The following is a 16,218-nucleotide window of genomic DNA, read 5'->3' as shown; positions in this document are numbered from 1 at the left end:
TGGAGTGAAGCAGCAAGCAGGTCTGTGGCAGGTCCAGACCAGGATGGAAGCACGCTGCCGCCTGGGTCATCTACCCTAGCAGACCGTGATATTAGAGTTACTGGTGAAGAAAAAATGTGGAAGAGATTAAAGTAAAATTACTGTTTATGTATTCTTGATTTACCTCTGCTCATTTTACTGAATAACTGAATGTTTAAAAACCACACAGAGCACATTAGTGAAAAACATTTTATTTTTCAAATATATAATGGATTCTCCATTGCTCAATTATTTCTATAAAAACTTTATCTTTGTATTAAACCTAAATAGATGTATATTTATTACATTTATCTTTTCTCAGATTAAAGACTATGGTATAATTGTGATTATCTTTAGCAACCAAAGTCTATTTCCGGAGATTTAAACTTGTGATGGAGAAGAATCCCATGTCAAGTCCTTCGTACCTGATTTGGTGCCAAGGCTGGTTTGTCCCAGGACCCAGAGGCAATCCCATGCTTGAGAGCAAAGTGAGACCCCCAGGCTGGCCTCTAGAAGGGGCAGCTCGTTTTGCTCTGCACAGGACAGTTCTTCCTCAGGCTAAGCTGGAAGCCCTGGGAACAGTGGACTGAGGTATACGCTGTGTTCAGGCACTACTGGTGTGGCTGGCAGGTGGCAGACCAGGATGGAAAGAGCCAGTTTTGTATGTCAGACCTCTATTGGTAAACATTTCTTTATAAAAATAATGTCAAATGGTAGCTCTGGGTCCTTGATGATACTAATATTCTGTCCATGGTTATCTCGCTCTCTGTGATATTATGGCCAACGAAAACAGACGAACTGAGTTCCTTAAACACTGAATGCAAGTAGGAAAACTGATGGTGCCAACTGGGACGATGGTGGCGGAAACTGGGAACTAACTCTTGGAAAGGTCCTCTGGGCTTGATTTACTCTAAGCAGCCAGGGAGAGACCGAGGATTTGGCCAATACTGTGCTTGGCTCTGCCCTCTTATTTTTCTCCATTGTCCACTGACTTTCATTTTTTAACTTGAAAATAGGGTGAGGGAATGAGTCTCTCCATCTCTATCACAGAATCTCCGTAAAACCTAAGATCGTACCCTAACTTTCCATGAGAGTGTCTGTTATGAATTTAAAATTAAATAACTAAAATAAATAATGGGTGATTCTTGAGTTTTAAGGTAGTAAAAAGATAGGAGGACCTCAGTGATTTCTTAGCATAATGCTAATCTCTCAAAGGTGGGTAAAATCCCACTTAGAGGGAAGGTTTGGAATCCTACATAAAAACATAACATGCATTAAAACAAAGTTCTTAAATATTAAAAAATTCAAGTGACCATATCCTTACTGATAGTAATATAACACAAATAGAATTACAATGAACATTTTAGCCCAGAATACAGTTCTAGTTAGCACACTGAAATGACTGACATTTAAATTTTAACTCTTACAGCATAGATGTGAGAACAAGTTTGTGTATATGCACATGCTTCAAAGCAGAATTTGGCTTTGGGGGATAGTAATTTTTATCCTAATCCACAGTATTTATGATTCTTAACTTCAGTTGTTTTTACGAAGAAATTAGGAGAAAAAATTTAAACTTCTGACCCTTGGATCAATCAGAAAATAACTAAGAGTTATTCTCTTGTAAATTCAGTAAGAAGCTATTCTAAAATTGCTATTTTACATATTTATTTCTCTAAACAAAGGCTCTTGGATAGTAATCTACTTTCCTAATTTAAGGAAAGTATTGTAACTCTTTCTCCAATTCCTATTTTAACTAGAAGAGCCACAACATTATTTTTAATCATTTCTTCAGTATTTTGTATTTTAAAAAATGTAGGTAATATGACTCTCTATAAGATATGAAACATTAAGTGTATCTGCTACTACTGGCATTCAGATTTTGAATGTACCTTTATGATGAAATTACAGTCATGAAACACAATGTTCAGAAGAATTGTCAGAGTACCTAACCATTTAAAAATGAGATTTATGACCCTCTTTAAAAACCTGTTAAAGCTATGCGGGTTTATATCCAAGTGCTCCCAGTGGAGAGAAATGACGTACTGTACCGAAAAGCCGAGCCCTCATCGGGGGTCTTCTTAACTTGGCTCTGAACTTTAAAAGCCAAAAGAGCTGCGCCATATGCTGTTCGCAAGTTCAGTGCGACGGGATGCCTTATAAAAAGATCTTTTGGTATTACTATGACAGAAGCACCTTGGATTGGAGCCAAGATAGGCACATGGTAACTGAAAGTAACTGAATTCTGCTTTATGGTAAAATCCATTAAAGGACAATTCAATGTACTTATCATCAAGCACACACAAGCAAAGGTACTCCTTTGAAGCCAAAAATCTAATGCTGCTGAAGTGTCCAGTTCCTACTACTCTAGCTTAATGTGGCTGATTTGATTACCATTTCCTTAGTCCTACACAATTTTTCTGATCTTGTAACATCTTACAATAGTGAGCTGGCACTAGCTTAGGTCTATGAAAACATAATTGTCACATGTCACACAAAAACTAGGTAACTCGTACAAATTTCTGCACATCTTCAAAATAAGTCTTTGGATGGTGACTCTAATGTATAATGCTGCAGAAGATCCAAAGAAGCACTCTGATGATGGCTATTATTTAATGATGGTAAATGAGAATTCTTTTCTAAAAATCTGTACCAATGTCAATTTTAGGTAGAACATGAAATCAGTTTCATGAAATATAGTCTTGTTCTATGCCCTCCTGACGACACTCCCAACAGAAAGCGTCAAGTCTCTTTGCTGTTTCTTGGCTGATGAGACATTCATCCTTTAATTCCCTGATTGTCTTCCTCAGTGATTTTTGGAAACGTTTTTCTCGGTCTAAAACATGCCGCAGACTTTTCTTAGTATCCTCTAGCTCGCTGATCACATGATCTAATTTATGCTTAAGTTTCTTTGGACTGTCCATTACACTGTAGCTATGTTCCTAAAAACACAAACAGCAAGTTATTAAACCAGACAAGTGGTTTGATAAAAAATTATAACTAGGCCTGTTTCTCCACTTCCTATGCTTAGAGAGGATCTTTAAGTTGTGGTACTAAGAGGTTTAATGGTCATGGGGAGAGGATGGGGGTAGAAGGAGTATTTCAGGGGCCGTGGATCCTCTTTGTCCAAGACCCGGCCTCCACACGGAGTGCAGAATCCTGCAGGTGGGAAGCACTTCTCGCCTGCAACTGGGTATCTGTTATCAACACCATGACACCTGCAATGACTATAAAGCTCTCAGTCCCAGGAGTTCCCTTCGTGGTGCAGGGGAAACGAATCTGACTAGTATCTGTGAGGATGCAGGTTCGCTCCCTGGCCTCGCTCAGTGGGTTGGGGATTTGGTGTTGCTGTGAGCTGTGGTGTAGGTTGTAGATGTGGCTCAAAGGCTATGGCTGTGGCATAGGCCAGGGTCTACAGCTCCAATTCAACCCCTAGTCTGGGAACTTTCATATGCTGCAGGTGTGGCCCTAAAAAGCAAAAAAAAAAAAAAAAAAAAAAAAGCTTTCAGTCCCTAAGTGTGGGGCTGCTCAGTTTAAGTGTTATTTATCAAAAACACTTAAATAATTAAACTTTTACCTGAATTGCTTTATTTTGATGACTATTTCACTCTATAAGGGATGACAGGAAATGAGCACTAAAGCAGGTGCTCAAGGCTGGGCATTATGGCTTTACAGGGGACTCTGGTCTTGGATTTTTAAAGAGATAATTTAAGCTCTCAGTATTTATTATGATTATGTTTGCTACATATACTTTTTTCATTAGAAAATAATTTTGAAAAGCTATTACTTAATATTAGAATTAGCAAAGAGGACTTTGCTTCCAGCCGAGATGAAAGAGCAGAGATTGGATTGATTCCTACCTAAAAAAGAAAAAAAAAAAAAACACCAACACACAGCCAGAAGATGTGAAAAAAGTTTTGAAGATAATGACATCAGGCAAGGAAGGCAGAGACTGCAGAGAGATGGGAAATAGAGTGGGCCCTATGACTGCTCATCTTCCTGAGAGAGTTCTAGGCCTCCAGTGCAAGGAGGGGAAATCCAGGCAGGGCTTGGTAGACTGAGTCCAGGATATGGGTGCCAAGTACCCAGGGAGACCCAGGTGGTTACAGTTCAGAGGGCAAAGTACTGGAGAGGAAAGAGCTGCACAGTGAGAGAAGCCTGGCAATCTTCTGAGGCTCCCCAAGTATTCCTCTGAGTTAGATCAGCACATGTGTGTAGGAGATTGCTCAAGGCTGAGGAAAGAGTGATTAGAAAAGATAAGGAGTGCCCTGAGCTCACAAGGCACAGACATTCCTCCCACCAGCCAGACCAGATTCATGGGGCACTGTACAGAGTATACAAAAAGGTCTTGCCTCAGGGATGGAGAACAAGCAGCCAGAGACTGAGCACTGCTCTAGTCCTGCCTAACAAAGCAAAACCTGAAAAGATCAAACTATTTCCCAGTAACTTAACTATACCCCATACCAAAGCTCAAGTGTATAGGATATAAAATTACCCAGCATCCGGCTTGGGAAAATCCACAGTGTGTGGCACACAAAATTTACAGGCATGCAAAGCAACAAGAAAATATGAGCTGTAATGAGAGAAAACAATCAAGAGAAGCCAATCCAAAACTAGCAAATGTCAGAATTAGCAGACAAGGGAATTAAGAAAGTTACTGAAACTGTATTACATATGTTAAAAAGCTAGGTAGATACATGAAAGAAATAAAAAAGAATCAAATAGAAAAGCTAGATACAAAAATCACAATATATGAAGTGAAAAATGTATTGGAGAGAATTAATGGCAGACTAGATATTTCAGAAGAAAAGATTAGTGAAGGTAAAGCTATAGGAATAGGAACTATATAGAATGGACAAAAGAGAGGAAAAGTAATACTAAAAAAAAAAATAACAAACAGAGCATCAGTGAGAGGTGGAATAACTTCAGACAGCCTAAGGTAATTAACCTCCCAGAAGGAGAAGGAAGAAAAGTTGAGGTAGAAAGAAATATCTGAAAAAAATCACGGTCAAATTTTTTCTAAATTTGATGAAAACTATAAACCCGCAGATAAAGAAGCTCAACAAATCCCAAGCATAAGACACATGAAGACAACTAAATTAGGTACATTATAATCAAATTATTCAAACCCGTTGGAGAAGAAATTTCTCGAAAGCAAAGAAAAAAGAACTGTTAGGTACAGAGGATAAAGGTTAAATGTGACAGATTTCTGCTGAGTAACAATGCATGTGAAAATACAGTGGAGCAACATCTTAAAAAAACCAACACCAACCAATAAACCCCCAAACCGTCAACCTAGAATTTGATACCTAGTAAAAGTATCTTTCAAAAATGAAGACTAAAGAATGATTTTTCAGATATACAAAAGCTGAAACAATTTCTCACTAGCATAGCTGGACTGCAGGAATGTTAAGGTAAGTCCTTCAGACAGAATGATAGCAGACAGAAGTACAATCTTACACAAAGCAATGAAAAGTCCTGCCATGGCAACCACATGGGTAACATGTAAATTTTTTTCTTATTATTTAAATCTCCTTACAATATATTTTACTATTTAAACAAAAATAATAACAATGTGGGATTCACAGCTTATGTAAAAGTGAAAAGCATGACAGCAAAAGCAAAAAAGGTTGGAGAAGAGAAATGAAAGTATGCTGTGGTAAGGATGATACACTATGTATTAAGTGGAATAATATCACTTATCAGGTAGCTTGCGGTAAGTTAAAGATGGATGCTACAGACCCAAAAGTTGTTACTAAATAAATACACCAGAGTTATGGCTAATGAATCAAAAAAAAAAAAAAAAAAAAAAAAAGGAGATAAAATGGAATTGCAAAAAAAAATTCAGTTAATCTAATATAAGAGAGAAAAAGAAGAAAATGGGAACACAGAACAAATGGAACAAATAGGAAGCAAGTAAGATGATAGGTTTAAATAAAACCATTTTGGGAGTTCCCGTCGTGGCTCAGTGGAAACAAATCCAACTAGCATTCACAAGGATGCAAGTTCGATCCCTGGCCTCACTCAGTGGGTTAAGGATCCAGAGTTGCTGTGACCTGTGGTGTAGGTGGAAGATGCGGCTCAGATCCTGCATTTCTATGGCTGTGGCTCTCACTTGACCCCTAGCCTGGGAACTTGCATATGCCTTAAGTGTAGCCCTAAAAAGCAAAAAAAAAAAAAAAAAAAAAAAAAAAAAAGATAAAAAATACAAATAAGTTGTAAGTAAAGGTATGGAAAAAATATACAACAATAACACGAATAAACGAACCTATCATTGGTGCACTACTTTCAGACAAAGTAGAGTGAAGAATATTACTGGATAAAGGTTACTTCCGGAGTTCCTGTTGTGGCTCAATGGTTAGTGAATCCAATTAGGAACCAGGAGGTTGCGGGTTCGATCCAATGGCCTTGCTCAGTGGGTTAAGGATCCAGCATTGCCATCCTAGCTGTGGTGTAGGTCGCAGACACGGCTAGGGTCCTGCGTTGCTGTGACTACAGTTCCGACTGGACCCTCTAGCCTGGGAACCTCCATATGCTGCAGGTGTGGCCCTAAAAAGACAAAAAAAAAAGGTCAATTCTTTCTTCCTTTCTTTCTCTCCCTCCCTTCTCTCTCTCTCTTTCTTTCCTTCTTTTTTTCTTTCTTTCGGCTGCCATCTATGGCATATGGAAGTTCCCAGGCTAGGGGTCAAATAGGAGCTGCAACTGCAGGCCTATGCCAAAGCCAATTCCACAGCAACACCAGATCTGATCTGCAACTGAGACCTACACCGCATCTTGTGGCAATGCTGGATCCTTAACCCACTAAGCATGGTCAGGGATTGAACCCACATCCTCACAGGAACCATGTTGGGTTCTTAATCTAATGAGTCACATGGGAACTCCAAGAAGGCCATTTCTTAATAACAAAGGGGTTAATTTATGAGGACATAAAAATACTAAGTATTTAGTACCTAATAACAGTGCTGTAAAATGTAACAAGCAAAAGCTAACAACTGCGAGGAGACTCAAATCTACACCTATACGAGAAGATCAAACACTTCTCCCAATAATATATAGAATAAGTAGATGGAAATTCATTAAGAATGAAGATTTAGTTCCCATCGCGGTGCAGTGGTTAACGAAATCTGACTAGGAACCACGAGGTTGCGGGTTCGACCCCTGGCCTTGCTCAGTGGGTTAGGGATCTGGTGGTGTTGCCCTGAGCTGTGGTGTAGGTTGCAGACGCGGCTCGGATCCTCCATTGCTGTGGCTGTGGCTCAGGCCTGCAGCTACAGCTCTGATTGACCCCTAGCCTGGGAACCTCCATATGCCTCGGGAGCGGCTCAAGAAATGGCAAAAAGACAAAAAAAAAAAGAATGAAGATTTAACATTATAGAACATTCAAGGCATACAATGTTTCATCTCTGACCACAACAGAATTAAATTAGAAATTAATAACAGGCTGCCCCCACCGCGGGTCCCAGGAGCTCTGGCGGCGGGAGGAGCGGCAGCGGCCAGGCACCCCAGCTTCGCGAAGGCTCTCGGGGCGCGGCGGACCGCAGGCACCCGGCACGCGCCCGCCCGTCGCCACGATGCCCAAGAGGAAGGTCAGCTCCGCCGAGGGGGTGGCGAAGGAGGAGCCCAAGAGGAGATCGGCGAGGCTGTCAGCTAAACCTGCTCCTGCAAAAGTGGAAACGAAGCCAAAAAAGGTGGCAGGAAAGGATGAAGCTTCAGACAAAAAAGTACAAACTAAAGGGAAAAGGGGAGCAAAGGGAAAACAGGCCGAAGTGACCAAGCAAGAGACAAAAGATCTGCCTGCAGAAAACAGAGAAACTAAAAACGAGGAGAGCCCAGCCTCTGATGAAGCAGGAGAGAAGGAAGCCAAGTCTGATTAACAGCCCATGCCCAGTCCTGTCAGTGGTCCCTGAGTCCCTTCTTGTACAATCCAGGGGAATATTTTTATCAATTATTTTGTAAATGCAAGTTTTTTGGTAGCTCCAGAAACATTTTTAAGAAGAAGGGAATCTCACCTCATCCCATTTTTTAAGTGTAAATGCTTCTTTTTAAGAGGTGAAATCATTTGCTGGTTGTTTATTTTTTTGGTACAATCAGAAAATAGTGGGATATTGAATGTGGGAAGCTTTGATCGTCTTGGGTGTCAGCTTAACATTCCATAGACAGGGAGCTTTTATATCCTATAATACAAAGCTACTAAATGGTGATTTGGAGTCAGTTGTGCATTTAACGTCCTGAACACTTGAAATTACTTCTTTTCCCGTGTTGTTTTTGGTAGAACTGTTTCCTAAAGCAGACCAACCTTGACTGTGGCTTTCCTTGTCAGAATTTTGTGCACTCTGTAACAACTTTGGTCATGGTAGTCCAGTTTTCTTAGTAATTTTGTTAGTGTGCTGTGAAAGACTGAACATTTGAGTACGTAGTGTATATGATATTAAATTGCGAATTAGTGGGAATTATGATATAACAGCATATCAACATTTGAAGATATTGGTACTTGATATCCTGTTAAGGAAAATTTGCCTCCAAATTTTAAGCTGTAAAGTCACTGGAATAACTGTTGAGAAAAGAATCACAACTATATGATTTTTTTAGACTTTTGGTACGTTATGTTAAGAATTGGGTACAAATTGAAATGTCTGTGTACTGATCCTCAAAACAACCAATAAACTCTCAGTTATGAAAGAAAAAAAAAAGAAATTAATAATAGAAAGATCTCTGGGAAATTCCCTAATATTTGGAAAGTACACAGCACACCTAGAAATAACCCATGGATCAAAGAACAAATCAAAATGGAATTTGGAATTTTTTTTTTTCTTTGCCATGCAGGAGGCAGGTGGAAGTTCCCAGGCCAGGGCTGAACCCATGCCACAGCCTTGACCTGAGCCACAGCAGTGACAATGCCAGATCCTTTAACTCCTAGGCCACCAGGGATTCTGGAAGTATTTTGAATTAAGTGAAAAGGAAAACATAACATATTTAATTTGTAGAATGCTGCTAAAGCAATGGAGAAATATTATAAAATGTTAACATTAGAAAGGATAAAGCCTCAAATCAATGACCTCAGCTTCCATCTTAAGAAACTAGAAAAATAAGCAAATTTTACTGAACTAAGTAGAAGGAAATAAAGAAGATGAGCAGAAATTACTGAAGTAGAAAATAAAAACAACAAAACAGCAAAATGATAAAATCAGTGAAAGCTAGTTCTTGACAAAATTAATAAAACTGATAAATCTCTAGGCAGACTGATCAACAAAAAAAGGACAGAAACAGAGTACTCGTATTAGAAAGAAGAGAGATGATATAACCAGAGATTCTGCAGATATTGAAAAGATTAATAAAGAAATGTTTGAAACAATTTTAAGCTAATAAACTTGACAAGTGAAATAAAATGGGCAAGTCCCTTGGCAGATACAAGTTACTAAAAAACTTTCCCATAAAGAAACACAGTTCCAGATAAGCTTTACTGGAGAATTCTACTACATCCTTATAAAAGAAGTTATTGCTAATCTATACAAACTCTTCCAGAAAATTGAAAAATAAGGCAAGACTTTCTCATTGATTCTTTGACGTTACCATTATTCTGATAGTGAAACCAGACAAAGACATTCCAAGAGAAGAAAACTATAGGCCAATATCCCTCTTGAACATACAAGGAAAGATTCTAACCAAATTTTAATTTGAATGCAACAAAATATAAAAGGGATAACATCATGAAGAAGTAGGGTTTATTCCAGAATGCAAGGCTGATTTAACATTAAAAAAAATCAGTCAATGTAACTAGTCACATTAACATACTAAAAAACACAACTCATATGATCTCTTAACAGATACAGAAAGAGCATTTGACAAAACTGACATTCCCTTCTGATAAAAAGTCTCAGCAACTAGGAATAGAAAGGCACTTCCCCTGAGACAATATGGATGGACCTAGAGGGCATTATGCTAAGTGATAATAAGTCAGACAGAGAAAGACAAAACTGTATGATTTCAATAATATATGGAATCCAAAAAAACAAAACATATAAACAAATATAGAGCAGAAACAGATTTATAGATTCAGAGAACATACAGGTGCCAGAGGAAGGGAGGAAAGAAAAAGGTTAGGGAGTAAGAGCAACAAACTTCTAGTCATAAAATAATCAAAGGTATGAGTGTGCGGTGTGGAGAATGAAACCAATAACTAAGTTATATGTTTGTATGGTGATATATTGTAACTATACTTATTGCGATAAGTTTGAAATGTATAAAAATAGGGAATCACTATGTTGTATAAGAGGAACTAACATAGTGTTGTAGGTCAATTACATTTTACAAACAAACAAACAAACTCTTAGAAAAAGAGTTCAGATTTGTGGTTACCTGAGGCAGGGTATGGAGGAGGAAGAACTGGAGTGAAGGCAGTCGAAAGGTATGGGCTTCCAGTTATAAGAGAAATAAGTACTAGCTATATATCATACAACATGATAAATATAATTAACACTGCTGTATGTTATATATGAAAGTTGTTAAGAGAGTAAATCCTAAGAATTCTCATCATATGAAAAATTTTGTTTTCTGTTTCTTTAATTTTGTTCTATATGAGATGATGGATAGTCACTAAACTTACTAATCATTTCATGATATATGTAATTCAAATCATTACTGTACACTTTAAACTTATACAGTGCTATTATTATGCCAGTTAAATCAATAAAAGTGGAAGGAAAAATAGAAAGGCACTTCCTCAATCTGATAAAAGGCAATTATGAAAAGCCTACAGTTAACATCCTATTTAATATCATATGAATGTCTTTAATGGTAAAAGACTGAATGCCTTCCTCCTAAAATAAGGAGCAAAGTATAAAAATCAGTTCTCAGGACTTCTATTTGTCATAGCCTTGGAGGTTCAAGATCTCCAGGTAATGCAATAAAACAAGAAAAAGAAATGAAAGGTATTTATACTGGAAAGGAAGAACTGAAACTGTTTTTAATGTCAGACAACATGATGGTCTATGTGGAAGATCTGCTAACTTCTACCAAAATGCTTTGATGATTAATTTGTGAGTTTGGCAAGTTTGACAGATATAAGATCAATATGAAACAGTCAATTTATTTCCATATACTAACAGTCAGTAAAATACCATTTATGATAGCATCCAAATATATAAAATACTTAGGGATAAATCTGATAAAAGAAGTGAAAAACCTGTACAATGAAAATTATAAAGCACTGCTGAATTTAAAGGTCTAAGTAAATGAAGAGATATAATGAGTTCATAGGTTGGAAGACTTAAAATAGTCTTATTAAGATGTCAGTTCTTCCCTATGAGTTCCCTTGGTGGCGCAGTGGTTAATGAATCCGACTAGGAACCATGAGGTTGCGGGTTCGATCCCTGGCCTTGCTCAGTGGGTTAAGGATACAGCTTTGCCGTGAGCTGTGGTGTAGGTTGCAGACGTGGCTCAGATCCTCCGTTGCTGTGGCTCTAGTGTAGGCTGGTGGCTACAGCTCTGATTCAACCCCTAGCCTGGGAACCTCCATATGCCATGGGAGCGACCCTAGAAACAGCAAAAAGAAAAAAAAAAAAAAAAAAAAAAAGATGTCAGTTCTTCCCAAGTGGATCTGTGGATTCAATGTGATCCCAGTCAAAACCCCAGCAGGCTTCCTGTAGAAATTTACCAAGTGATTCTAAAATTCACATAAAAATGCAAAGGACCTAGAATATCCAAAACACTTTGGAAAAAGAACAAAGCTGGAAGATTAACACTGCTTGATTTCAAGGATTATAAAGCTATAGTAATCAAGAGAGTAGAACAGACCTGGACTCCAGGCTTTGTTCTAACATGAACAAGAAATGAAATGAATAAATAAATGCAAGTTTCAATACCCTCTTTGTGTATGACTGTCCTTGAAGAAAACCTAAAGACAGGAATTCCCTTGTGGCCCTGCAGGTTAAGGATCTGGCGTTATTACTGCAATGGCTTGCATCACTACTGGAACTACTACATGCTGTGGGCATGGCCAAAAAAGAAAACTTAGAGACATAGTTATTTTCAAAAATTAGATCTTTCCATATGGAAACAACAGTACCTAAAGGGAGGAAATGATACTGTATTTTATTGGTTGAAATAACCTTGTGCAAGTATTCTTTGTACTAAATATGTCACAAAAGATTAACTACCTGTATATCACCACTGCAATTATATAAATTATAATGGCTCTGAGAAACAATATTATTTTTGGATATTACATTAAAAAAAAAAAATCTCAAACACCCAAACTAGCTTTTCAATAAGATTTTGAAAAGCTCAATCCTAATTAAGAGCACATGTTCATCTTCATCTTAAAAATATCAACATTAGCCCATTAAGTAATTTTACTTACAAAAATGAACTGGGACTGGAATTCTTCAGTACATGAGGAAGCACCAACAAGCTGGTGATTGTGGTTTGTGACTGGAAGTGCTTTGAGGGTGAAGTTTTTCCTACAATGGAGCTTTTCTCTCTTCCCCTGTTAAGAACAGTTAATAGCAATTGTTGTAGATATTTCTGTCCTTTTGTAAATTTTTAATCTTTTTAACTTTGTGTAGTAAAACGAACATATTTCTTTTCATGGAAATTGCTTTTAAAAGTCAGTAAAATTTAAATTCACTCAGATTACTTTAAAGGAACTTCCCCCAAGATAACAAATAAGGACTTACTGTAGAGTACAGGGAAATCTACTCAATATTCTATAATAACCTACATGGGAAGAAGAATGGATATATGCATATATATAACTGATTCACTTTGCTGTATATATGAAAGTAATACAACATTGTTAACTATACTCTAATAAAATTTATAACAACATAAAAGGAAAATCTAAGCTCTTTGATATAACATTAAAAAAAATGGCTGATCATCTTTAAAGTACTAAAGGACAAACAATGATGAAAACTACCATTTGAGAAAAATGAAAAATCTTTTTAAAACAAAGGAGAAATAAAGATTTATTTTCTACCAGCAATGGCAAAAGAATTCTTTAGAAAAAAGGAAAATGACTCTAGATGAAATACAACTTTTCCCAAAAGAATGCAGGCTACCAGAAATGGTCACTATATGAGTAAATATGTGTTTTCCTTTTCTAGTTATCTGAATCTCTTTATTTATTTGCCTTTTAGGGTTGCACCCGCAGCACATGGAGTTTCCCAGGCTAGGGGTTGAATCATAGCTACGGCTGCCAGCCTAAGCCACAGCCATAGCAATGCCAGATCCGAGCCGGGTCTGTGACTTATACCACAGCCCATGGCAATGCCAGATCCTTAACCCACTGAGTGAGATCAGGGATCAAACCTGCAACCTCATGGATCCTAGTCGGATTCGTTTTTGCTGTGCCACAACGGGAACTCCTGAATCTCTTTTTAAAATGTTCTTTAAGCAAAAATAAAAATAATGATGTTCGAGGTTAAAATAAAATAAACCTCCCCTAAATAACTCTGAAGTTCATTTGGAAACTTACCTTAAAAAGAAAAAAAAAGAGTGAAAGAGTGATAATGAGGGAAAATATGCCCTAAAGGTATTAAAAATAAACTACACAGTATTAATAGTTAAAATAGTATATTACTCTCTTAGAAAAATCTGAATAGGTCATGTAGATAAAAAAGCCTTTAGGATAAAAATAGCATTCTAAATAAGTGGCAAAAGGCTATAAATCATGAAAAAAAGAGCTAATTAAGAAAAAATTATATCCTTTATGTGTAATAAACCACATTGAAATTCTACTTACTGAAAATTCAAGCAAGAATGAAAAGCATGGAGTTCCCATCGTGGGTCAGTGGTTAACGAACCTGACTAGTATCCATGAGGACAAGGGTTTGATCCCGGGCCTGACTCAGTGGGTTAAGGATCCGATGTTGCTGTGATCTGTGGTGTAGGTCACAGGTGCAGCTCAGATCCCAAGTTGCTGTGGCTGTGGCGTAGGCTGGCAGGCAGCTGTAGCTCTGATTTGACCCCTAGCCTGGGAACCTCCATAAGCCGCAGAAGCGGCCCTAAGAAGACAAAAGACAAAAAAAAAAAAAGAAATAAAATAAGAATGAAAACCATGAGGAAGTAGAAAAATACATGGAAATTATTTATATAATGTTAAGGCGGGGAAGGCTAACGTCAGATAGCACAAGAAAAAATATAGGACGACTTTTAAAAAAAATCTGAATTTCAAAAAACAAAACAAACCAACCCCGTAATTAGAAGTAAAGGCAAACAACAAAAAGTAACTGCAATGCAGATGGCATTTAAATGATTCACAGCCTCAATATCTAGTGTTGTCACAGAACAGCTTGGAAAAAGATGAAAATTGAAGAGGACCTGAATAAGTTAATTCACAAAAGAATACAAATGTCTAATAAACACGTGAAAATGTAGAAATGCACTAATATTCAACGATAAATTGAAACAATAAGATGCCATTTTTGCCTATCGCTTTTAGCAAAGGTTAAAAACACAGCTTATACTGAGGGTTAGGGTGGACAGACACCTTTATTCTTGGCTAGCTGGAGAGCAGACTGGTAAAAGCTTTATGGTGGGCTGGACCTTTGAGAGGTCTCTATCAAAGCAAGCACCTTAAGAGTGCATATACTTTTTTTTTTTTTTTGTCTTTTTAGGGCTGTACTTGAGGCATATGGAAGTTCCCAGGCTAGGGGTCCAATAAGAGCTGTAGCCGCCAGCCTACGCCAGAGCCACAGCAACGTGGGATCCGAGCAGGGTCTGCAACCTAAACCGCAGCTTACAGCAACACTGTAATCCTTAACCCACTGAGTGAGGCCAGGAATAGAACCTGGGTCCTCATGGATGCCAGTCAGATTTGTTTCCACTGAGCCACGACGGGAACTCCAAGAATGTGTACACTTTTTGATCCTATGATTTTATTTCCAGGAATTCAGTTTGAGGAAATGAGGATATGTACATAGATTCAGCTACCATAAATGTTCATTTTATACTTTTTTTTGGCCGCACCCATGGCATGGGATCAAACCACAGCCATAGCAGTGATGATGCCAAATCCTTACCCACTAGGGAACTCCAGGAGATAGTTTTTGGAAGTTGGTAATTTATGGTTTATTTGATTTATTGTGTATTTCTTAAGGTCCTCTTAACATTACAGATGTCACCTTAACTACAGGAGACAAACCCTTTAGAGCAAACTCCACAAGATACTGTACATTTATTAATACAGAAGAAAGTGAGGCAGTGTCCAATTGATAAGTTAAAGTACTGCAATGTGAACACCTACGAAGGTGACCAAGACCTCGGGGGAGCAGGTTCCCTTCTGGACTACTCCTCTTGTTTCCAGCTGTCAGGAAGGAGATACCTTTCAATGGAGGTTCATGTGCTGTGAGAACCCACAGGCTCTCTCTGAATTGTCCACACAAATCAGTCTATAGTTTCTAGAAGCAGATACTTTCAGGGAAATGAAATTGAGAGATCGAGGGTGAGGCAGCCTAGCACGGGCACCAATATCACGGAGGAAAAACACACAATTCAACTGAGTTGACTTCGACAATCCTTTTATTGTCTTTTTCTGAACTCTTTTTCTCCTTCCCTTCTCCTGTTCTTCTCTTTTTTCGGTTTTCCACCTTTAGTCTCACCTAGGCTTCACGCTTGAATGTATGTGGCTCTAGAAGTAAACTTTGGGTCTGTGAGAAGCTTTACTCTTGATTCTGGCTCCAGTGTGAGGACCACTACCAACCTGGGACTTCAGTTCAACTCTCTTATGTGCCTCCACTATTTAGACACATACTCATCTACACCAACTCCTAAGATTAGCTCACTTCACCAAACCTAAGAAATGTACAGATATTTATGAGTGGCTACTGGTAAAATACTCCTACTACTCATGACAAAAGCTAAAGCAGCAGTTTATGAATCTAAAAATTTAAGAATGGGTGTTCCTGTCGTGGCACAGTGGTTTACGAATCTGACTAGGAACCATGAGGTTGCAGGTTCGGTCCCTGGCCTTGCTCAGTGGGTTAAGGATCCGGTGTTGCCGTGAGCTGTGGTGTAGGTTACAGACTCGGCTTGGATCCCGAGTTGTTGTGGCTCTGGAGTAGGCCGGTGGCTGCAGCTCCGATTCGACACCTAGCCTGGGAACCTCCATATGCAGCGGGAGCAGCCCTAGAAAAGGCAAAAAGACAAAAAAAAAAAAAAAAAAAAAAAAAAAAGTAACAATGGACTTCAAATTAATAAGCG

At 38.1% G+C, this 16,218-nt stretch overlaps 1 protein-coding gene and 1 pseudogene across 2 annotated transcripts in view; one reads left to right on the top strand and one right to left on the bottom strand.

The window, feature by feature from the left end:
• THAP6 (THAP domain containing 6) overlaps positions 215–16,218 on the bottom strand; it is an 18,893-nt gene continuing 2,889 nt past the window's right edge. For both annotated transcript variants that reach the window (XM_003482412.4, XM_005666756.3), the window contains exons 4-5: positions 12,377–12,502; positions 215–2,960 (exon numbers count right to left, since the gene is read on the bottom strand). In XM_003482412.4, coding sequence (XP_003482460.2) covers positions 2,706–2,960; positions 12,377–12,502 — 381 coding nt within the window. In that variant the 3' untranslated portion in view covers positions 215–2,705. The remainder of the gene's footprint in view (positions 2,961–12,376; positions 12,503–16,218) is intronic.
• Positions 7,345–8,116, top strand: LOC100737184 (annotated as a pseudogene).

The sequence above is a fragment of the Sus scrofa genome, chromosome 8 (assembly GCF_000003025.6).
Source record: "Sus scrofa isolate TJ Tabasco breed Duroc chromosome 8, Sscrofa11.1, whole genome shotgun sequence".
Lineage (NCBI taxonomy): Eukaryota > Metazoa > Chordata > Mammalia > Artiodactyla > Suidae > Sus > Sus scrofa.
Note: the sequence above shows the minus strand (reverse complement) of the source record. Positions and strands in the feature narration are given on the sequence as shown.